Below are 23,464 nucleotides of genomic sequence, written 5' to 3'. Positions count from 1 at the left end.
GTGAAAAAGACTTCCCCTGGAGGGGGCCAAGTGTGACATTGTCCCCTGTGTGTGTGGCCTTCCGGGGGTGGGGGTTTTACAGCTGAGCCAGTTTGGGTAAGGGGGGTGGTGTTCACCCCCTGAGCAGGGATTACCCCACTGTTTCAGGTTGCCATGCAAGATGTAACCAAATGCATGTTTTCAATCCCCACCTTCATCAACTGCTATAAACAGGTGGGGCAGTGTTCTTTATCTCTTCCATGACTCACCCCTGATAACGCCCTCCAGGGGAGATATCTCCTGTGAATGGGCCATTGAGTGTCACTGCAGGACTGATAAAATTCCATCCTCCCATTGTGGGATGCTCTGCCCAGGGAGAGGATCCAAGCATTCCTACCTGGATATAAGCTGACACTTTGCTACACCAGGAGCAGTTTGCCTACTGAATTCCTAGAGGACAAGAGCTCTATAACCACCACTGGACATCCAGAGGAAGACCAGACCCTTCTACCGGATCACTGCTTCGACAGAGTTGTGTTCGTCTCTCCAACAGAACTGCAGCCACCATTTACTGGGACTGCTGCCACCACCCTGAACAACAGGGTGTCTAGTTATATCCTGACTGTCAGTTTAAGGCAGTGTTTCTGTATCATTGCCTTGATCCTTATTTTGTTACTGAATTGGAATTCTGGCTTAGACTCTTCCCCAGGTTTGCCTTTAAACCAGTACAAAGCTCATTGTGCTCAACCCTTGTTTTCCTCCCTTGTTTTAGGAATTGCCCATTCCTAAAACTTGGCCAGATGGCGGAAGACACCTCAAGGAAGATGAGAATGCCTCAGGACACCCAGGCATGTGAGGAGGAAGTCAGTGCCCCTTTCCCCCTCTCTCCTGCTCCATCTTCCAGCCCAGAAAATCCCCTCGCTGCAGGACATCCCTGCTGCCAACGCCATCCTGCCGGGGATGCACTGGGGGGATCTCCTTCCCCTTCACTCTTGCACGGGGGGAAATCCCATCCTGTGCTTGTCCTTCCTCTACCAGAGAAGGAGCTGAGGATCAAGATCAGGGACGATGAATCCCCACAGCAGAACCACATGGAAGAGGCCGGTTTGAGTGGCTCCATGGGAAAAGAATCCAATGGGGAGGAAAAGCCCTGGAGATCCCCCATGAGGAGGAGGGGCTCCAAACCCAACCCAGGGTGCTTTGAGGAGGAAAGACCCACCCTGAGCCAGGAAGGTGGACAGAGCTTCAGCCAGAACTCGGAGCTGGTAGTCCATGGGCAGCTTCATGACGGGCAGAAGCCCCACAAGTACTTGGAGTGTGGGAAGAGCTTCAGGCAGAGCAGCACCCTGATCAGCCAGAGGATCCATGCTGGGGAATGGCCCTATGAGTGTGAGGAATGTGTGAAGGGCTTCAGGTCCAGCTCTGCCCTTGTCATACACCAACGCATCCACATGGGGGAGAGGCCCTACGAGTGTCCCCAGTGTCAGAAGAGGTTTCAGAGCAGCTCCAGTCTCGTCCAGCATAAGCAGATTCACACGGATGAGAGGCCCTTGCGCTGCCCTGAGTGCGGGAAGGGCTTCAAGCACAACTCCAACCTCATCAGGCACCGGCGCATCCCCACTGGGGAGAGGGAGAGGCCCTACGAGTGTCCCCAGAGTGGGAAAAGCTTCACCCAGATCTCTGTCTTAACCAGACACCAATGGAGGCACCTGTAAGGGAAGCTCTGCCAATGCCCCAATGCAGGAGGACTTTTGTGCACTGCCCCAACTTCATCCATAGTTGGAGGATCCATGTTGGGAAGAGCCCTGGTGATCCATTTTTCCTTCTGATCCATGCTAGGAAGACACCTGTCCCTTTTCCTGCCTCTGCCAATGACATGATGTGGGATGGAAGAGCATGAGGGTCTGGCAATGACTGTGTCATTACATTCCCTCCCACCTCAGGACATTGCCAGGGACAGGAAAGGGACTCTCTCTCTCTCTCTCTCTCTGTCCCTGAGGAGAAGGGTGTGCTTTCCAGGCTGGAGGAAATACGCGGCCAGGCAGACCCAGTAAGTTGTGTTTTAGTTTTCCCTGTAAACAGTTTTATTTATACACTCTATTATCAATATTGTTTCTGTTCCATTCATTCCTTATCTCATTGTTGTTCCCAATAAATTGTTCGTATCCCAGCCCGAGATCTTTGCCTTTTGCGCTTACCAGGGGAGGCGGGAGGGCAGCGAGGACAGCGCAGTTTTAGCAAGAGCAGAAAATTGGGGAATCCCATTCCTGAACTCCGGCCCGTGGAAACTGAGCATCCCAGCTGGTCCCAGCCCTGGTGGCCATGGCAACAGCCTTGGGAGCGGGTCCCTGGTTGGGGCTGTGGGAACCTCTTCCCTCTGGTGCCCAGGGACAGGAGTGGGGGGAACGGCTGCAGCTGAGTCGGGGCAGGCTCCGGTTGGATGTCAGGAAAAGGTTTTTGCCCAGAGGCTGCTGGGGCCCTGCCCAGGCTCCCCAGGGAAGGGTCCCAGCTCCAGGGCTCTCTGAGCTGCAGCAGTGTTTGGACAGCGCTGCCAGGCCCAGGCTGGCATTGTTGGGGTGTTCTGTGCAGGGCCAGCAGTTGGACTGGAGGATCCTGATGGGTCCCTCCCAGCTCAGCCAATTCTGTGGTTCTGGGATCCCATGAGCCTGGGGATGGGGCTGCAATGGTTGCCATGGCAACGGGCTCTGGCTGCAGGCCTGAGCTGGTGCCCATGGAAACCAGCCCTGGCATGGGGTCTCCATGGAGCTGCCAAGGGACTGACCATAGCAACAGGGGGCTGGTGATGGTTGCCATGGATACTGACCATAGCAACAGGGGGCTGGTGATGGTTGCCATGGAAACTGAGCATAGCAACAGGGGGCTGGTGATGGTTGCCATGGAAACTGAGCATAGCAACAGGGGGCTGCTGATGGTTGCCTGCTTAAGATCAGATTTGTCACCGACCCTCAGAGGGGTTCCTTGGGGACTTTCCAGGAATCTCCAGGCTCTTCCAGAGCTGGAATGTCACAGGCACAGACAGGGGCTCCATGGAGACCTCCCAGGGCTTTCTGGGGATGGTAAAGAGCCCTGTGGTAAGAGGCAGTCTCAGCCATTCCATGGTGACATCCCAGGGGACCTTGGGCTACAAAGGCACCGATCTGTCACAGGCGCTCACGGGGGCTCCACGGTGACATCTCAGGAGTCCCCAGGCTGCCAAAGAGCCAGGATGTCCCAGACACTCACAGGGGTTTCTGTCATGGGCACAGTGGGAGCTTCAGGCAAAAGCTTTATTTCTTTTTTGGAGAAACTCTTGCCGAGACGTGAGGTAGAAAAATGACACTCAACAGCCACCATGATTCCTCAAACTTGTGCAGGGCCCCTAGACTTCTAAAATTCCTTCTAAGAGAGGAGTCTGGGAGTGGCTGGATCCAAGCCCACCCCCAGTCTTTCTCAAAGGTGTAAAAGATTGGACATTGGAATTGGACTTTAATGCTATTTGTCCCACAGGATTAATCATAGAATACCAGATAAATTTATATAAATACTGCTGTGATTTTTTCTGATCATGATTAGACAGAATGGTTTATTTGCACCACAGAGTAAATGAAAAAAATGAGTTATTGCTGCAGTCTTAGGCGGTCTGGACAAAACCTTCCTCGAGAGTGTCTTGTGCCAATGGGTAGGAACCACGAGAGCACCAGCACACAGACACACTGTAGAAGTCCATCCGAAAATCCTTCATTTTTTGCCTCACGATCATCATGAGAAAAGACTGCCGAAGGGTTAAAACTGCTGAGCCAGTTGGGAAAGAAAGTCTCCTGCTTATCTAGTGTGTTCACAAGTGATGTTTGCAGAACACGCCATGCTGTACTCGAAGGGGGCATGCTGCCCTTTTCTGGACAATTGAACTGGACTTTTTTCCAAACTCCTGACCTGGCTGGACTGAGCTCTGGGGTGGCTCCCCTCCGCTCCATGAGAAGACCCCTCTTGCCTGTCTTCAACCACTGTGATGGACCAACAGAGATGCGAATCCCCTCATCAATGAACCAAGAACCCCTCTGGCACCCTATTGGCACCCCCATGGCACCCCTGGCAACCTCCTTCCAGAGACTGGGACTGTACTCCCTCCCAACTCAGGGAGGGGGAAAAACCTAACGTACCTGTGAGCATTCGGCCATGAAAACAATGGAACTGTCTCACCCCCTCCTCCTGCTCCTATTCTTCTCCCCTCCATGGAAACCTAATTTCAGCCACCCTTCCCCCAACCAAGAACAGTATATATATTGGGGTTCGGTTTCGACTGTCCTCTGAGATCTCCCGAGTGCGTGTACCGCGTGTACCAGCGAGTTTCGGCGGCGGGACCCCGAAGATATCACATTTTGGTAGCTATACCCCATTCCCTGACCTTCTTTCCTCCCTTTTTCCCTTGTCCTACCCTTCTCTTCCCCGGATCCCTTAACCAAACGCATATTTAGCTGTGGTTATAATCAATAAAATTGCACCTTGTTGATTTGTTACTGCAAAACCCCTGTGCCTTTTGTTGGTTATTTTTGCACCCAAAAATCATTCGTCACCCGTTCATTTCAGGCGGACCTTCACATAATTGGCATCACAGACAGGATTTCTAGTAGCCAGTGAGATTTTTCAGGTTTTGTGTAGTCTGTAACCTCTCGCAGACTGCACACACCAAAGCCAAATCTCACCCTCGATTGAGCACACAGGCTCTGGAATTGACACAAAAGATTTTTTGGTGCAAAAGCAGGGGAAATTGTTACTGTAACTTCTGTTACTGATCTTACTGGCACGGACACTGACACTGATACTTCTCCTGATCCTGATATTGATGCTGTTACTGATATTGATATTGATATTGGTATTGATATTGATACTGTTGTTGTTCTTGTTGTATTTGAGTTGAATCCGAACCTGTTACTGTTGTATTTGAGCTGAATCTGAACCCGTTACTGTTGTTACTGCTGTATTTGTGTACCTGGACTGTCTAAAAGGGAAGGGACAGACCTGAGGAAATTAACCTGTACCTTTTAGACAGATATTGTCCCTTCACCTACACAGGGGAGTGAGGGGCAGCCCAGTGAAGGCTGAGTGGCTTTCCCCCTGTTCTAGGTTCTGGTCCCCTCACAAAGAAAACATTTGTGTGTGTGTGTGTTCATGTGACTGCGTATCTGTACTGTCTGGGAAGGAAGAGACAAATTGGAAGCAACCTCACAGAGCCTCCCAGACTGATTCTGTCTCTTCAACTACCCAGGGAAGCAAGGGGACAGTGAAAAGGCTGTGTGATTTGTGTAACTTAACTCCCTGGTGTAGCTTTGGTCCCCTCACAAAATGACTAAAAACTTCAGTGCAAAAGGTAAAGCTGAATTTTATGCTCTGCTTGCTAAATACAATGCCACACCTTCTCCAGGGGGAGAAGAATGGGCAAACTGCAATTGGTTTAACTTAGAAAATGTTATTGATAGCATATCTTCTTTGCAACATGAAACAAAATTCAAACTGGGCACAAATAAAACCATCTTCTGCTCAGTCTTGGGTGCCTGTCTCACAGCAGCCATAGAAACTCGCTTTAAGCGATAAAGTGAGGAAAATGCTATCATAGACTCCCTCCAAAACCTAGCTGAAGTTTTGCAAAAACAATTGGATGAAGAAAGAAATGTAAATATCTTGTTACGGACTGCCCTGAGAGAGGAACATGTTAAAAATTCACAGAACTCTGATTCCTCAAAAGAAACAGAGGAGAAAGAAACTCCTCACACCAGTCAAAATTGTTCTCAAACAGAATTAACCCTGATGAAAAATTGCAGGAAACACTGCTGTAACAACATAAAACCTCTAATTGAAACAGAATGCAACTATATCAATAATGAAGATCTTAACCCACACAAAACCACTAAAGAAATCCCGTACACTGCTACTGAATTAACAAAACTTGCAAAGCAGTACGGGCTTCTCCCCCAGAAATCTGAAACAGAACACATTTGTCAAGTGTCTCTCACTGGGGGAGATCAGATTCTTTTGTCAGAACAAGAAGCCGGTGGGTGCTGGGGACATGGGGCATTCCTAACAACAGCAGACAGACACATCCCATGGTCCCTAAATCAGCACACAGCTCATTGAGCTGAGGGGCTTAACCCCTTGGAAAGGAGAGACCCTTTGGTTGGTACCCCTAACCAACTCTGGGAAAACATTCACAAATCCGGCTGCCTGCAATTGATTCATGAAAATAAATTATTTCCTGGTTTTGAATCTCCAATCCAATCACCTGTAAAGCCTGAAATTATGACCTCTTTAACTCAAGGGCTTCCAGGAACACATAAACCTACAGCAATTCTCCTTCAGAAAACCATAGTAGCTCTGTCTCCTATAGAAAGACCAGATAAATTTCTTAGTAACCAGAATGACCCTTTTGTTCCCCTTTATGACTTGCTGAGAAAAAGAATAAAATGGGATTGGACTTCTTCTCAGGAAGAAACATTGCAATTGCTGATTCTTGAAGTGACAGCTCACCAAGCACTGGACCTTATCCATCCTAGAGACCCCTTTCAGGTGGAGTGGGGATTTGCCTCCTCACAACTTTCAGTACACATTTGGCAGCAGGGTCCTGAGGTTCGGACAAAGCCTGTTGGTTTTTATTCCTGTGGTTTCAAAGATGCTGAGAAAAGGTACCCAACCTGGGAAGGGGGAGTGTTTGTGGTTGGCTTGGCACCCAGGGAGGTGGAGGAGAACTGGGCAATCCAAGAAACTGGCAGCTTGGGTAGCAGCCAAAATAAACCTGCCTCTGTGACTAAAGCAACCCCTCCTCTCTCCCCCGCTTCTGCTAACAGAGAGGAACAGGACAATGCCCAGGTTGGAGAACTGTTAACTGTTTGGAGTATTTTCCAAAGTGAGGGTCAGAATTGCTTTCTTGTCTGTATTAACACCAAGTCCTATGCTATGTTTATATTTGGGTTGCTCCAGGCTGATGCTTTTAAAGGAGCTACAGGAGATAATACTGTTAAAGCAATGCAGGGATGGTTTGGGATTTTCCTAAACCCACAGGAAATTCAATCTGGTAATGTTTCTCATTTTACTGTCAAAAGTGTGCAGGACTGGGCAGAAGGTGAAAAGATTAAATGGATTTCTCACAACTCTCACTATAGATGGGGGGTAAATGAGTGTTCCAAAATCACTGCTTTTTGCCCAACAGCTCCAAGCATAATTCCTTCACTACAGAGACCAGATGATGATTTCAAGAACCCAGGGCATTACCCTGGACAACCTGTTTTTGGTGGACCCCCCGCTGCTGTAGGGGAAGTACCACTGCTGTTCAAAACCTCTCTGACTATTCCATTGTTCTAACTTTTTCTACCTCTTCGTGGCAGAGTCTGTTGTGTTTACTTTTTCAGAAGAACTCCAAGAGACATGAAGACCTGATAAACCATGATAACACTAGTGATCGACAACAGAAATACTATTTTTCCCTTCTTTATGTTAACACCAGGTGATGATAGTATACATGACATGTAAATAACTGAACTTGAATAAATTTGCTGTCACAATTAAAGATTTGATCAAATTACAGCAACCACTGCAGTCATTCTTACTGGCTTTGTGAACACACCAGTGGCTGCTCTCAAGCATATTACCAAATTGGGAGAAAGTAAATGTAAATGACCACAAATTGGTAATTGATGCACTCGGTGCTACACAAAACAATGTTTCTTTGGCTCTCAGCTGTATCCAGGCACAATTGTGGGTGCAGTCAATTTTTCCTTCAATTATAAGAGAAGGTGAAGAAGGCACTTTTCTCACTGAAATTCGGAAAATAATTTGAGACAGTGCCACTGACTTTGAAATAGAATTCCAATCCTGGTGGAACCTAGTGAATTTTGACCTGTGACCTCATTTTAAATACAATATAGTTTTTGTGTTAACTATACAAAATGCCTCAGAGCATTTGATTTTCCCTGTTCTAGCATTAGAACTGAATTATGACGGCGCTATTCTCTATCTTTCTGAACATAGAGAATGGGCCTGTCAAATTGGTAAGAAATGGCAAACTGTTGATTTGGAATCTTGTATTGCCCAAGAACAACAATGGTTCATCTGTGAAAGCAATGAAATCATAGTTCAAGACATTTGTTTAGACATAGAGCAAAATATCTGTCATTTTGAGATTTGTCCTAATGAGGCTTTTGAAACAATTCATAGGCAATACATGTGCATGTTTTAGAACTATTTGTGATTTTTTGCTCATATAAAATGTTATAGTAGATACAAAAGATCATTCAAATTTCTATGCTTGTAACTTTACTAAGATTTCAGGATGTGATTTTTCTTTTGAAGCTCCAGTCACTTCTCACTACCTGTGGCAATCTAACTACACACTGATTCACAAACTGATGTCTACTCCTATTGAGATGAATCTCACTCTGGTAAGACAACTGCTGCTCCATCAGAACTTGGTTGAAATCCTGGAGAAGATGAAGGAAAGCGGACAAGAGACCCGGGTGACTGTTCATCACAATGTAAGACAGATACACCGTGTCATGGAAAGAGTGGAGAAAGATGCGAGCACAGGTGGTGGGATACACTTTTTAGGTGGTCTCCTACTGCTACAAGTGTCTTGAACAGTGTGTGTCATCCCATTGTTATCCTTTTGATTTTAATTCTGTTTGGTTTCATTTTATCAGCAATCCTAGTCGTTATGAATTGGAAGATGGTGAAACAGCTGACAAGATTGTTGTCTATAGTTAATGCACACAATTTGGCTGATGTCCCCTGCACCGTGGAAATCCCCGAGACATTTGACACAAAGCAATTATGAATTAAGCATATGTGTTTCAGAGTAATCCTGATTTTCTTTTATGATTTTGTGGAAATTACTTTTGATTTTTAGTGAATAGTTTTAGAAAATTATTTTAAAGTTAATGCTTTTATTATGATTTGTTTATTACTTTTGCTGTAGATTATTTGTGATTTGTTTTAACCATCTCTTGAAATTGTTATAAAAATAATATTGTTAATTAATTAATTATTTTTTGAAATTGTTATAACAAGAATATTAATTAATTAGTTTTTATTAATCAAACACTTCTGAAAAATGTTATGATAATCAATATTAATTATGTTTGTTTATTGTCTCCCTTTTTCCCCCTTCTTTTTCCTATCCTTTCTCTTCCTCCTTTTCTCTTTTCTGTCTCTCTGACATACTGTCTCTGCTTTTCCGGATATTCTACCAACGTACGGCAAGACTGATCAGCAATACTCTGATCACCCTGCTGATGAAGATCCCTTCAAGACAATTGTGAGTCACAGGGTCGTGTGAGAGTCTGTCCAAATTTTCCCTCATCTGCCTCACGATCGTCCTTGGGAGACCACTGAAGAGAAGACCCCCCTTTTTAGAATCTGGCTCTAAAGGAGAAAAGTCACACGCCATAGGCCCTGAGACCTGAAAGCATAGTGTTAAGCTATTGTTTTCACAAGTGTGTTTGCTTTATGCTAAGAAGAGGGCACCGTGCCCTGTTAGCAACAATAGCAGCTTTGGAAGCTGTCCCACCTCTCGGCCTGGCTGGACTTCTCCTGAGTTTCAGGTTGTCTCCCACCGAAGACCCTCACCTGTTTTACAACCACCGTGACAGACAGACGGAGATGTGAGAAGATTCTCCACCAAGGACTGAGACATGAAACTCCTAAAAGGCCCCTCTGCCCCTTCCAAGGACTGGGACTGAAACCCCCAGCTCGGGGGAGGTGTGTGGGGGAGGCAAGCTGACTGAAGCAAGATGTTCGCCTGCAGATTGTGACCACTGGACCGAGAACACAATGGCTCTTGCTTACTGCTGAGAACACGGACTATCTGTTACATCTGTTACCTATTGTATCTGTTCCCCCCCCCTCACAATTTTCAGTAATAAAATTCTCTGAGTTTGCTGGAGCCTTTGAGATCTCCCCAGCGTAGCAGGCGGATCCTCGGCTGGACTGCACCAAAGGACTTCGTCTCTGCGTTGGTAGCTATATCCCCTCTCTCTCTCTCTCTCTCACCCCCTCTTTCTCTCTTTCACTATCTTTTTCTCTCCCTTAATCGCTCTGTCGCATTTTTGCTGGTTATTTCAATAAAACAGCATTTGATTTGATTATCACTGCAAACCCTCTTGTACCGTGTTGGTTTTTGCACTCTGAGATCATTCCTACGAACCATCAGGTCATCTGTCTACTAGGACAGACCCTGACATTGGAGAGACATTTCTATGAGTTTTTTCGATGGGCAAAGTTCTTTGGGTTTTTCACAAATGTGCTCTTTGCCCTTGATATGTTCGTATGGGAATGCATGGAATCCATTTTCCAAGCCATTTTGAACCTTGGATTTGGGTACCCCCGCATTTATCCAATGTTCAGGGCACTCTTTCCGGTTTTGAAAGAGAGAGCGGCTGCCTTTCCCTGGATTGCTAACTGCAGGAGGCAAGCCCTATTCCCCCGAATTCTCACGGGAGACGTTCATTTTGGGGGAGATGATCTGCTGCTTCCCAGCCTCCCTGGCTCACAGCAGAGGGGTGAAGTCTTCCCCGCAGCCAAAGAAGTTTATCCCCTACATTTTCGGAGCATGCTCAGATGGAGCCACATTTTCCCTCCTCCGTTGCTCTCAGAGGGGGTTTGAGTGGGCTGAGCCGCCCCTGGAAGCTCTGCAGGCATCGCCCCGTCCGGCCTCTTGGACCCCGCATCACTCAGACCTGGGGGTGGAATTGGTGCCCGAGGTCCCGCCTCCCGAGTTTGTGGGGCTTCCCCAACCCTCCCCACGGGTGCGGGCACTTCCCCACGTGGCCTCTCCCACGGCCATCCCTCCTGTAGAGCCTGTGGGTGCAGCGGCCCCGCCTGGGCTTGCGAGCTCAGAAACACCGCTTCCCGCGGCTTCACCAGTGTTGCAAGGCAACAGCGATCAGGCACTGCTTCCACCGCTTCCCGCAGCTGCGCCAGTGTTGCTAGGCAATGCACTTAGTACCAATGGCGGTCGACGCCAGCGTGTCTCCGAGGCTGCGCCGCCTGTGGATGCACCAAGAGCCGACACCATGTGGGTCCCCGTAGCCCCGCTCGCGGTGGCCCTGCTTTCACCCCGATGCCGGAGTTTGCAGTTGAGACCAGCGACCCAGTGCTGCTGCCGTCACCCCCCCCCCCCCCCCGCCTGCTGTGACTGCATTCTCTCTGGCCTCGCCACCCCCACCAGCCGCCCCAGCAGTTCTGCCGCCTTCGGGGACTCCGTCCTCCATGTCTGCGTCAGAGGCTGCCCTGGAACCGGAGGCATATCTGAACTCAGACCGTCCCATGCCGTTTGCCCTTGCAACAGCAGATTCAGTGGCCGGCCTCTCCTTCCGTGGAGGAGGCATGGCTCAACAGCTGAGTGCGGGTGCATCCCGGCCGCCTTCTTTCAAGCTCAGCATTCTTGGTGGGTTGGGGGGTGTTTGGTTGGTTGTTTCCCCTTGCAGGGTGCGAATCTCCCTGCCGTCCCTCGTGCACCCCAGCTGCAAGGGGGAGGTGGGTCCTGAAAGTTCTGCCTTTAGTCCCCATCCCAGAGGGGGTGGGGGTGGTACTGGGAGGCAGATGGGGGAACACCTTTTGCATTTGCATTGCAGAGGCAGAGGGAGTGGCAGAAAGCCATCATCGCTTCTTTTCTGTGGGGAACAAACATTCCCAGACCCGAGATGGAGATTCTCAGGACAGCTTCTGTCCCCTCACTGCCAGCATGCATCAGTGATTTTGGGGGGAAGGATGTGTTTGGTCACTTGTTCTGCCATTGCACTGGCAGTGTTGTGCTGGGCTGTGACAACACAGAGCCCGCCTCGCAGACCGGGCCTGGGCTGTTTGGCTCGGTTCCCTGGGCCAGGGCCACCGCCCGGCCGGCTGCTGGGTTTGGGGGCTTTGCTTCCCCCGTCAGGACCTGGACCACTGTTCTGTGGGACAGGTCTGGGGTTCCTGATCCTTCCAGGGCCTCTCAGGCTCCTCTCTGCTGCTGCTGCTCTTTCCGGAAAAAAAAAAAAAAAAGTTTAAAGAGGTAGTAGCACCTCAAAAGCATTGAAGAGCCAAAGATTACAAGTAGTTCAATAAAGGAGTGTGGTCAAAGCATTAAAAAATTTTCTCAAAATTGTTTGATAACTGTCAATGGATTTTTGATAATCATTGATGATTTTTCTTTAGCAATTTGTTGTTTCAGGATTCTGCAAGCCTGTTTCAGGACCAAAAGGGACTTTCAGAAATGTCAAAGAGGAACATCTTCAGTCGATGGACTTTCTCCTGTAACTCAGCTGTTTGGAGTTGAAGCAATGAATTTCTTTGCATCGTTTTTGCATTTTCTTATGTTGAAAGATTGTTTTGGTGATATGATAGAATTTTATGTTCTACAAGTGAAGAATTTCCCTGATCATTCCACATCAGCACTTGATTGAGGTTTTTCATTGGCAAGAGACAACCCGTCAAGTGTTTGTTCTTTCTTCTGCATGGGTACAGCAGACAAAATGACAAACACTTTTCTTTTTAATTTAACTAAAATAAAAAGGGTGATAGGTCACAGACATCTTTTAGGAAAAATCCTTTCCTTAGGCTTTTTCCTCCTGAGAAGCTGAGAAGCCTCAGGAACAAATGTAAACAATGGTTATCTGCTGCTGTGGAATGCAACAGGTGGATCTTTGATTGGCCCATGTTGGTTGTTTCTAATTAATGGCCAATCACAGTGAGCTGGCTTGGACAGAGAGTTTGAGCCACAAGCCTTGGTTATCATTCTTTGCTATTCTATTCTTAGCTAACCTTCTGATGAAATCCTTTCTTTTATTCTTTCAGTATAGTTTTAATATAATCTATATAATTAAATAATAAATCAAGCCTTTTGAAACATGGAGTCAGATCCTTGTCTATTCCCTCAACCTAAGACCCCTGTGAACACGGTCACGGTGACGGGCTGCCAGGGAGACAGGGTGACCGGAGTTCCACCACCCCCACATCCCAGGCACAGGCGAATCGGGGGCATTTCCGTGGCACCCCTGCCACGCTTCCCCTCCCCCCTGCCGACCCCCCCTTTGTCACTCCCTCAGGGTGGGGGACTTGGTGGCACTGCAGGACCCCTCTCTGTGCCATCCCTGAGGTGGCACCTGTGCTTTTTGTCACCACAGGTGGCACCTGTGCTTTTTGTCACCGCCAATTTGTCACCAGTGCCCCAAAACAGGGGGTGGCCCACATCCAATGGTGGGGGAGAAGGGACAGCAACATTTTTGGTGTCTCCCTAACCACTTCCATCCCCCCAAGGATGCTCTGTGACTCTGCACTGCACCCCCCCCCGCCCCTACCTCCTCCTTCACCTGTGCCCAGGAGGTGATGCTGCTGCTCCCACTGGGGACGTGCCAGTGACACCGAGGGGACACCGTGGGTCACCCCTCAAAGGGGCTGCAGGGTCACAGTGGCTCCTGGAGTGACAGCTGGTGGCTCCTGCAGTGACAGCTGGAGGTCCCACCATGCTGTGGTGACAATTTGGGGGGTGGGTGCTCTTTTTGGGGTTCTCCAGGGTCGGTCCCAAAATCCCCTCCCATCACCACAAAGTCACCTCCCCAGGCCTCGCCTCAGTTTCCCTCTCGCTCTGCAGGGACCATGTGGAGCTGATGTTATAGCATTGGGTTTATTTGGGGGGATTTTGGGTTGGGGGCTACTGGGATGGACTGGTGGGACAGTGGGATGGGCCAGGCTGTGGGCAGGCTGGTGGTCATCTGGGCTGGGGGCAGGCCAGGCTGGGGGGCTGCAGGACCAGGGGCTGTCCAGATCAGAATCCAGCTGGGATCCATGGCTCTCATGTCCATCTGGACCAGTGTCCATCCAGAGTGGGATCCATGGTCTGGTGTCCATCTGGTCCAGGGTCCAACCTCTCCTGCCCCTATCCATCTCATACTCTCCAACCCAGCCAGGGCCACTTCTCACTGCAGAGTGGACAAGACCCTCAGTCAGTGCCAAGATGACCCCAAACCCCGTCCCAGCAACCCTGCCAGGCCACCCACCCCGAGCCCCAGTGCCACTGGTGTTCCCTGGAAGCCAGGCCAGATCCGGAATTCCTGGCAAAGGAGATCCAGAGTCCTGGGCTGGGGACTCAAGGGCATCCAGGATAGCGAGCACTGAGTCCATGGGGCATGGGGGGACAATTAGGAACACAACTGGGGACATGCCTGGGTGTCCGGGTGTGGGGTGTGAAGAAGGTTAAGGGGTGGGGAGAGGGTTGGAGGGCGGGATGCACCCAAAACTTCACCAAGTCAAAGGGGAGGATGTTCAAAACTGGGGGGGGGGGAGGATGGAAAATAGGGAAAGGAGCCAAAAAGGGGGGAAAGAACCCCAAATAGGGGAAGAGTGACCCAAAATGGGGGGAGGACCCAAATGACAGAGAAAGTATCCAAAGTAGGGAGGAAAATACACAAAACAGGGAGAAGGGACGCAAAAGACGGGGAAAGGATCCAATACGGAGGGAACGTCTCAAAAGGGGAGGAAAGGACCCAAAATCAGAGGACAAAGGGTGTCATGGGAACAAAGCTCTTCCTGCACTTGGGGCACTCCCATGGCTGCCCTTAGTGGTGGCTCTGTTGGTGTCTGGTCAAGCTAGAGCTCTGAGAGAAGCTCTTCCTACACTCAGAACACTCGTAGGACCTCTCCCCGGTGTGGATGCACCAGTGGCTGATGAGAGCAGTGTTCTGCTTGAAGCCCTTCCCGCAGTCACGGCAGTTGGAGGGCCTCTCATCTGTGTGAAGCTGTTGGTGCAGGAGGAGAAAGGAGCTGGTCTGAAACCTCTTCTTGCGTTTAATACACTCATAGGGCCTCTCTCCAGTGTGGATCCTCTGGTGGCCAATCAGGTGGGACTTTGACATTAAGCTCTTCCCACACTGCCCACATTTGTAGGGCTCTTCCAGACCTGTGTGGACTTCCATGTGGCGGGTCAGGTGGCTTCTCCACTGGTAGCTATTCCCACATTCCCCACACTGAAAAGGCCATTCCCCAGTGTGGTTTCTTTGGTGGATGGTCAGTTCAGAGCTCATCCTGAAGCTCTTCCCACCCTCTGCTGTCGGGAGTTTAGTTCAAGCATGGCTTAAAGAAAAAGGCCATGAAGCCATGCAATTGAGAGAAAAGTAACAGGTAGCTGTGAAACAGTTCCAAAGCAGTTCCCAGCCTGACTTGTATAAACAATTAGTCTCTCTCAGGCATTATTCTATAAACAATAAAGTTCTCAGGCAGTCTTCCCATAACAAATGAAACACCCCCTCTGGGAAAAGATGGCACCCTGGGAAACAGATATGGAAGTTTTGGGAACCGTTCATATCACAGTGAGAACACTGGTTTTATTTTGTGTAAACAATCAACGGTATTGTAAAACAAAAGGAGTGGTTAGAGTTTTCTCTGTTAGCCTATTATAAACCTGGATTTTGGAATATGCATGAAGTTAATTAACACTGTTATTTAAAGTGACTGATCGATCAATAAATTGGAGTTCGATGCATTATAGGATGGTCGTTCTCCCCCTCACTTCAACACTCTGCATACTCATAGCTTTGTTCCTCCGTGTGGGTCCTCAGGTGGGCAGTCAGGGTGGAGTTCTGGGTGAAGCTCTTCCCAAACTCAGGACACTCGTAGGGCCTCTCCCCGCTGTGGACGCGCAGGTAGTGATGAGGCCGGAGTTGTACCTGAAGCCTTTTGCACAATGGTGGCAGCAGAAGGGCCTCTTGCCTTTGTGACTCTGCTGATGCCTGATGAGACAGCAGCTCATCTGAAACCTCTTCCTGCATTTATCACACTCGTCGGGACGTTCTTCTGTGTGGATTCTCATGTGGCGGATCAGGGAGAATCTCAGGGAGAAGCTCTTCCCACATTCTGAGGACTTGCAGGACTCCTCCCCATCCTGGAGCTGCTCATGGATCCCCAGCTCTGAGCTGCAGCTCCATCCCTGGCCCAGGGTGGGCCTTTCCCCCTCAGATCCCCGTTATCGGTGTTTGCAGCCCCTCCTCGTAAGGGATCTCTGGGGCTTTTCTTTCCCCTTTGATTCCTGTGCTGTGGAGCGGCACAAAACAGCCTCTTCTACAAAGTTCTCCTGTGGGGATTTGACCTCCCTGGTCTCTGGCCTAAGCTTCTTGTCTGGGGAAGGAAGGACAAGGAGAAGATGGGATTTGCCTCTGTGCAACAGGGAAGGGCAAGGAGATCCCCCCAGTGCATCCCCAGCAGGACGGCTTTGGCAGCAGGGTTGTCCTGCAGCCGGGGGCCGTGCTGGGCTGAGAGATGGAGCAGGAGAGAGGGGGAAAGGGGCACTGACTTCCTCCTCACCTGCCTGGGGCTGCTGGGCCATCTTCTTCCTCAGGGCGTCCTCCTTCTTCATCGGGCCAAGGTTTGGAAAAAGAAAATCCTGGTTTGGGGGAAAACAAGGGCTGAACGTGTTGGGTTTGATAGTCCTGTTGCCCAAGTGCAGCTGGAGAAGTCAGTGCCCCTTTCAGCCTCGGGGGGCCTGGAGCCTGCTCATCCCCAGCCTCCCCCACCCCTCCAGGCAGCCAGTTTGTCTCCCAGCTCCGGGATCGTCCCTCTGTGCTCTTCCCCACTCCAAGGCTCCCGAGCTCCCTTTTGCTCTCCTGGGCATCCCCCAGCCCGAGATTGCCCCTGTGCCCATCGGTACCAGGCGAAGGTGAGGCTGTTCCCTCCATGGGAAATTCACAGTTCGGGTTTGAGGTCCTGCAAGAGTCAAAGATCCCCTGCCCCATGAAAAAACCCTCCCAGAGACCCCCAATGGATCTGGTGTGAGCTCTCCCTCCCCACTCACCTGCGGCTTCTGGAGGGGGCAATGCAGCAGGAGTCAGGGGAGCTTCAGCCTGAGCGGCAGGGGAAGGCGGCGGGGAAACCAACGTGGTTGTGCTGCTCCTCTTCCTTCTGCTCCTCCACTTACTCCTCGTCTGTTCCTCCTCTTCCTCCCACTTTTCTTTCACTCCTAGACTGGCCCAGGCAATGCTGACACCCAAAAGCAGCCGCGCTCTGCCCTGGGCGGGTTCCGAAACAGCATGGCAGTGAAACTAGGGAGTGAAACTGGGAGCATTGGGAAAGATCATGAGAGCAGCGGAAAGGAATTGGGAGTGCTTTCCCTGCCAGTCCCGCTTTTACTGGGAGAACTGAGAGGGAACTGGGAGCAAACAGCACTCGGAGGCGGCTGCAGCCGGCAGCTAGTGGGGCCACGATAGAAGGCCTGGTTATGAGAATAAGAGAGCGATCACGTGCTGGGATTGGTGGGCGGGAGCAGCGCGGGGTTTGCTCGGTTATGTGAGGGCCGGGAGGGGCCAGAGCAATGGCGGCGGCGGCCGGTGAGAGGGGACAGGGAGCGGGAATGGGGACCGGGAGCGGGAATGGGGACGGCAATGAGGACAGGGAGTGGGTATGGGGACAGGGAAGACGCATGGGAATGGGGACATGATCGGAAATGGCACCCAGAACTGGAATGACACAGAGAATGGGGACAGGGACCGGGAATTGGAATATGGGTATGGGACAGGGAATATTGAAATGGAAATACGGGAACAGGAGCAAGACCGTGAATAACAGAAGGGGAACAGAGACTTGGAATATGGGAGACAGATAGGGAATGAGACTGGAATGAGATTCAGGCTGGGATGGCAGCAGAACGGTACCAGGGTGACATGGGAATGGGTGGGTGAGAGGGGGTGACAGCAGGGAGAGGGGGATCCTGGACAGGGACACTGGCAACCAGGACAGAGGGACATGGAGACAGTTCCAGGGCAGGGGGGCCTTGATCAGCCACGCCACAACTTTCACCAGGGTTCCCAAGCACTTTTGCAGCTACTGGGCCTGTTCTGCCCAAAGCCCTGAGCAACCCCCAAGTCCCTCCCAGGAAACCCCACCTCCCTCAAACCCAACATGTCCCCCCTCCCCTGGAAGATCCCCCCATGTCCCCATCAATGGCTTATTCCAATGTCTTTTTTTTTACCCTAGTTTTGTGTGTTTTGAAGGGACCAACAGAAATGAAAGGAAAATCCAGGCCACGGGGTGCAAGGAAGATGTGAAGCAGCTGGAAAGGTGGTTTCTAACATGGATAACCGGCAACAGGAATGGCCTGGGCTCTGCTTACCGGGGTTCCCTAGGGATTACCCAGGGTGGATCCCTCTGTGGCGGCTGGAGCTGGAGTAGCGCAGGAAGGTCTTCCTGCACTTGGGGCACTCACTGGGCTGCCCTTAGTGCTGGCTCTGTTGGTGTCTGCTCAAGATAGAGCTCTGAGAGAAGCTCTTCCCACACTCAGGACACTCATAGGGCCTCTCCCCACTGTGGATGCGCCGGTGGGTCACGAGGGTGGAGTTGTCCCTGAAGCCCTTCCCGCAGTCAGGGCAGCGAAAGGGCCGCTCCTCCATGTGAATCCTCTGGTGCCTGACAAGATGAGAGCTGGTCTGAAACCTCTTCCTGCATTTATCACACTCATAGGGCTTCTCCCCAGTGTGGCTCCTCAGGTGGTAGATCAGGTGGGAGCGCTGGCAGAAGCTCTTCCCACACTCCCCACACTCGTAAGACCTCTCGCCAGTGTGGATCCTCTTGTGGACAATCAGGTTCGACTTGTGGGTGAATCTCTTCCCACACTCGGGACACTCATAGGGCCTCTCCCAGGTGTGCATGTGCTGGTGGCTGACAAGGGAGGAGTTGTACTTGAAGCCTTTCCCACAGTTGGGGCAGAGGAAGGGCCTCTCCTCTGTGTGAGTGCGCTGGTGCCTGAGGAGATCAGAGCTGGTCTGAAACCCCTTTCTGCATTTATCACACTCGTAGGGTTTCTCCCCGGTGTGCCTCCTCATGTGGACAGTCAGGTGGGAGATCCGGCTGAAACTCTTCCCACACTCCTCACACTTGTAACACCTCTCCTCGGTGTGGCTCCTCAAGTGGACAGTCAAGTTGGATCTCCGGCTGAAGCTCTTCCCACACTCCTCACACTTGTAAGACCTCTCCTCGGTGTGGCTCCTCAAGTGGACAGTCAAGTTGGATCTCCGGCTGAAGCTCTTCCCACACTCCTCACATATATAGGGCCTCTCCCCCATGTGGATTTTCATGTGGCAGATCAGGTTGGATTTCTGGCTGAAGCTCTTCCCACATTTCAAGCACTTCTGGGGCTTCTCCTTACCCTGAAGCTGCTCGTGGACCACGAGCTCTGAGCTCCAGGCGCCTCCCCGGTCCAGGGTGGGCCTTTCCCCCTCAGATGCCTGAGATCTGCGTTTGCAGCCCCTCCTCGTGCGGGATCTCTGGGGTTTTTCCTCCCCATTGGATTCCTGTGCTGTGGAGCTGCACAAAACAGCCTCTTCCACAAGGTTCTCCTGTGGAGATTTGTCCACGCTGGTCTCCATCCTCAGCTCCTGGTCTGGGGGAGGAAGGACAAGGAGAGGATGGGATTTGCCTCCATGCCACAGGGAAGGACAAGGAGATCCCCCCAGTGCGTCCCCAGCAGGATGGCTTTGGCAGCAGGGTTGTCCTGCAGCCGGGGGCCGTGCTGGGGTGGGATATGGAGCAGGAGAGAGGGGGAAAGGGGCACTGACTTCCTCCTCACCTGCTTGGGGCTGCTGGGCCATCTTCCTCTTCCTCATGACCTCCTCCTCTTGCATCGGGCCAAGGTTTAGAAACAGGAAATCCTGGCTTGGGGGAAAACAAGGGCTGGGTGCGTTGGGTTTGATGGTCCCGCTGCCTGTCTTGGTGTCTGCTAAGGAAGGAAGAGCCTCCCTTAAAATTCAAAATGTAAACCCCTTCCCTCTAAATCACTATAAGTTTGAAATTGAGGGGCTCTCAGGGAAAGATATGGAAATAGGAATAACAGTTCTTTGCTAGGAAAATACATAAAAAATGCAGTAGTAGAAAAAAAACCACTGACAGAGTCAGAATCCAAGCTGACACCCAGTTAGTCAGGGTGTTTGTTGCACTCCAATTAACTGGTGGCTGCAGTCCTCCTGGAGGGACAGATGTGGTTCTGTTGAAGCAGTGGTTCCTGCAGAAGGGTGTAGTTTTCCTCCAAAGGTCCAGTGGTGGTGTAGATAGGTCTGGTCTTCCTCAGTGAATCCAGTGGAGAAGAAAAGCTGCTCCTCTGGGAATCCAGTGGAGAAGAAATGCTGCTCCTCTGGGAATCCAGTGGGAAAAGCCTGACTGTGGTGTTCCAAATCTCTGATTATATCCAGGTAGGAATGCCTGGCTCCTCCCCATGGGTGGAACATCTACCAATGGGGTGAGGTAATTTTATCAGTCCTGCAGTGAGGCTCAATGGCCCATTAACAGAAGATACCTCCCTGGAGAGCTTGTGGAAGAGATAAAGAAAACTGCCCAATTAACAGAAGATAATTGCCCCACCTCTAACAGATGACAATAGAATACATACCCCCATCCACATCTTGCATTTACAACTTCAGACACTCTCCGTTGCTCTCAGTAGCCCAAAGTGTGATCCCAGTTGCTCCCTTTTAACAGCAGTATGATCCCAGTAACTTCCAATATGATCCAAGTCATGTACCACCATTCCCAGTATGGTCCTAGTATAATCCTACCTGCTTCCAATCCATCCCAGTATGGTCCAAGCTGCCTCCAGCTACATCAACACAATCAGTCCCAGTATGATGCCATTTGCTACCAGCGTGATCCCAGTTGCTCACAGCATCTCCCACTCACTCTCAGAATGATTCCAGTCATTCCCAGTATATCACATTAGCCCCTTACATGGTCTCAATTGGCCTGGCAGGTTCCTACTCACTTCCAAAACGATCCCAGGATGATCCCAGTACAGCCCAGTCCCTCCCAGCGATGCCACTCCTGGAATCCTCCAGTCCTGTCTGTGTTCCCCCCTCCCAGATTGCCTGATAGGAGCCCCAGGGGCTGGAAGGCCTCAACCAACATCCCCAGCAAGCCCCAGTGTGGATGTGCAGCCCCCAGTTTTCCCAGTTTGCCTCTCCTTCTCCCCAGGCAGGGTTCTCCTCCTCCTGCTCCTCCCAGCCCCAGCGGGTGGGAGCAGCCGAGAGCCCCGCGCTGCCCATCCCGACCTGTCCCGGCTCCATCCACGCTCCTGCCGCGGGCTGCGAGGGCTGCAGGACCGCGGCACGAGGAATGGGATGGTGGAGCAGGGAGGGAGAAGCAGCAGGACAAGGGCTGGAGGGAACAAGAGAAGGAGGAGGAGGAGGAGGTGTGGAGGAGGAAGAGGAGGAGGACGGGTGGGAGGAAGAGCTGGGTGAGAGGAGGAGGAGTGGGAAGTGGAAGCGGGGGGAACACACGCTCCAGCCCTCGCTTTCTCCACAGCACTCCCGGCCCCTGCGGCATTGCCCCCCCCATATCCCAGGTGATCACAGAGGGAGAGCTCATTCAAATATCCTGGGTGCTCCATAGGTGGGGATTTTTTTGGGGATGGGGGAGATTTTTGGAGCTCAAAGGACTCCAAAGCTAAGCTGCAAATGCCCATTGGGGAGATTTTGGCAGTGTCCCAGGAGGTTGTTTCTTCGCGGGGAAGGACAGGAGAGGGGAGAACACTGGGACACCGAAGTGTGTAGCCCAGAGAGAGGAGACCGCCAGGATTCAGCCCGGAGAGGGGAACACCCTTGCGAGGGGGAAGTCCTGGAGCTCCCCACAGCCTGGAGCAGAGTCAGGTGAAACGGGAGCGCTGAGACACCAAGAGCCCCGGCATTGCTAAGAGGGAGCCCAGAGAGGGGGATCTGGGGAACCCCCGGGGGCTGCAGGGAACCCCCAGCAGCACAGAGAAGGGGGAGCCCCAGAAGCCCAAGGTCAGAAGAGCAGAGAGTGGGGACCCTGGGGATTCCCGTGGCAGCCTGGAGAGGGTGTGGACTCCTGGAGAGGAGAACGCTCAATAGATGCAGAACTTCAAGAAGTCCAAAGTGGAGAGACCAGAGAAGGCCAATTCATGGGGAGCTCTTTTTTGGAATAATCATGAGACATTCAAGTCTTGGAAGGCTTAAGGATGGTATTTCTGACGGTTTTTCCAACTAAATTTTTTTAGTCTGGAGATGTTTATGGACACAAAATGTCTGGAGACTTCTAGAGATGGGTTGGGGTAGGACGAATGCCCAACAAAATGCTCTCATACCTTGTTTTTCTCATTTCCAAACCTTATCCAAGTCTGTTGCCCTGTCTCTGGGAACACCCGCTGGTGTCACCTTGATACATTGTCCCTGCTGCCTGGTGTCGCTCTCTGGTCTGTTCCCTGTGTCATCCCATTCCTAGTGTCCACCGTGCCCGGCATCAACCCCTGGTCCATGTCCATCTTGTCTTATGTTGCACTGCAAGATGTAACCAGCAGTATGTATTTTATCACCATCTGTTGAAACCAGGAGGAGCAGTGTTCTTTATCACTTCCATGACACATCCCTCCTAACACCAGGGCAGATATTGTCTATTAATGGGCAAGCTGTTAAAACCAGGTGAGGCAGGTTTATTTTTATCTCTTCCATAACCCATCATCCCTCCAGGGAGATATCTTCTGTTAATGGGCCATTGAGATTCACTGAGTGACTGATAAAATTAATCAACAGTGGGTGTTCCCAGAGACAGAGCTCACAGACTGGACTAAGGTTTGGAAATGAGAAATCCTATTTCCAAGAGAAAAACAAGGTATTGAGAGCATTTTGTTGGGCATTTGTCCTGCCCCAACCCATCTCTAGAAGTCTCCAGACATTTTGTGTCCATAAACATCTCCAGACTAAAAAAATTTAGTTGGAAAAACCGTCAGAAATACCATCCTTAAGCCTTCCAAGACTTGAATGTCTCATGATTATTCCAAAAAAGAGCTCCCCATGAATTGGCCTTCTCTGGTCTCTCCACTTTGGACTTCTTGGAGTTCTGCATCTATTGAGCATTCTCCTCTCCAGGAGGAGAGGCTGCCACGGGAATCCCCAGGGTCCCCACTCTCTGCTCTTCTGACCTTGGGCTTCTGGGGCTCCCCCATCTCTGTGCTGCTGGGGGTTCCCTGCAGCCCCCGGGGGTTCCCCAGATCCCCCTCTCTGGGCTCCCTCTTAGCAATGCCGGGGCTCTTGGTGTCTCAGCGCTCCCGTTTCACCTGACTCTGCTCCAGGCTGTGGGGAGCTCCAGGACTTCCCCCTCGCAAGGGTGTTCCCCTCTCCGGGCTGAATCCTGGCGGTCTCCTCTCTCTGGGCTACACACTTCGGTGTCCCAGTGTTCTCCCCTCTCCTGTCCTTCCCCGCGAAGAAACAACCTCCTGGGACACTGCCAAAATCTCCCCAATGGGCATTTGCAGCTTAGCTTTGGAGTCCTTTGAGCTCCAAAAATCTCCCCCATCCCCAAAAAAATCCCCACCTATGGAGCACCCAGGATATTTGAATGAGCTCTCCCTCTGTGATCACCTGGGATATGGGGGGGGCAATGCCGCAGGGGCCGGGAGTGCTGTGGAGAAAGCGAGGGCTGGAGCATGTGTTCCCCCTGCTTCCACTTCCCACTCCTCCTCCTCTCACCCAGCTCT

General features: G+C 51.1%; 1 protein-coding gene and 1 pseudogene across 1 annotated transcript; one reads left to right on the top strand and one right to left on the bottom strand.

Moving 5' to 3' along the window:
• LOC132085902 (zinc finger protein 271-like) overlaps nucleotides 1-23,464 on the top strand; it is a 37,324-nt pseudogene that overhangs the window by 2,583 nt on the left and 11,277 nt on the right.
• Nucleotides 15,510-19,352, bottom strand: LOC132085895 (zinc finger protein OZF-like). The gene is made up of 3 exons (XM_059491369.1): nucleotides 18,211-19,352; nucleotides 17,232-17,234; nucleotides 15,510-15,627 (listed from the first exon to the last, which is right to left on the bottom strand). Exons 1-3 carry the CDS (start codon nucleotides 19,350-19,352, stop codon nucleotides 15,510-15,512), a joined length of 1,263 nt encoding a protein of 420 aa, XP_059347352.1.

The sequence above is a fragment of the Ammospiza nelsoni genome, chromosome 33 (assembly GCF_027579445.1).
Source record: "Ammospiza nelsoni isolate bAmmNel1 chromosome 33, bAmmNel1.pri, whole genome shotgun sequence".
NCBI lineage: Eukaryota > Metazoa > Chordata > Aves > Passeriformes > Passerellidae > Ammospiza > Ammospiza nelsoni.
The sequence above is the reverse complement of the archived record's forward strand: the minus strand, read 5'-3'. Positions and strand labels throughout refer to the sequence as shown.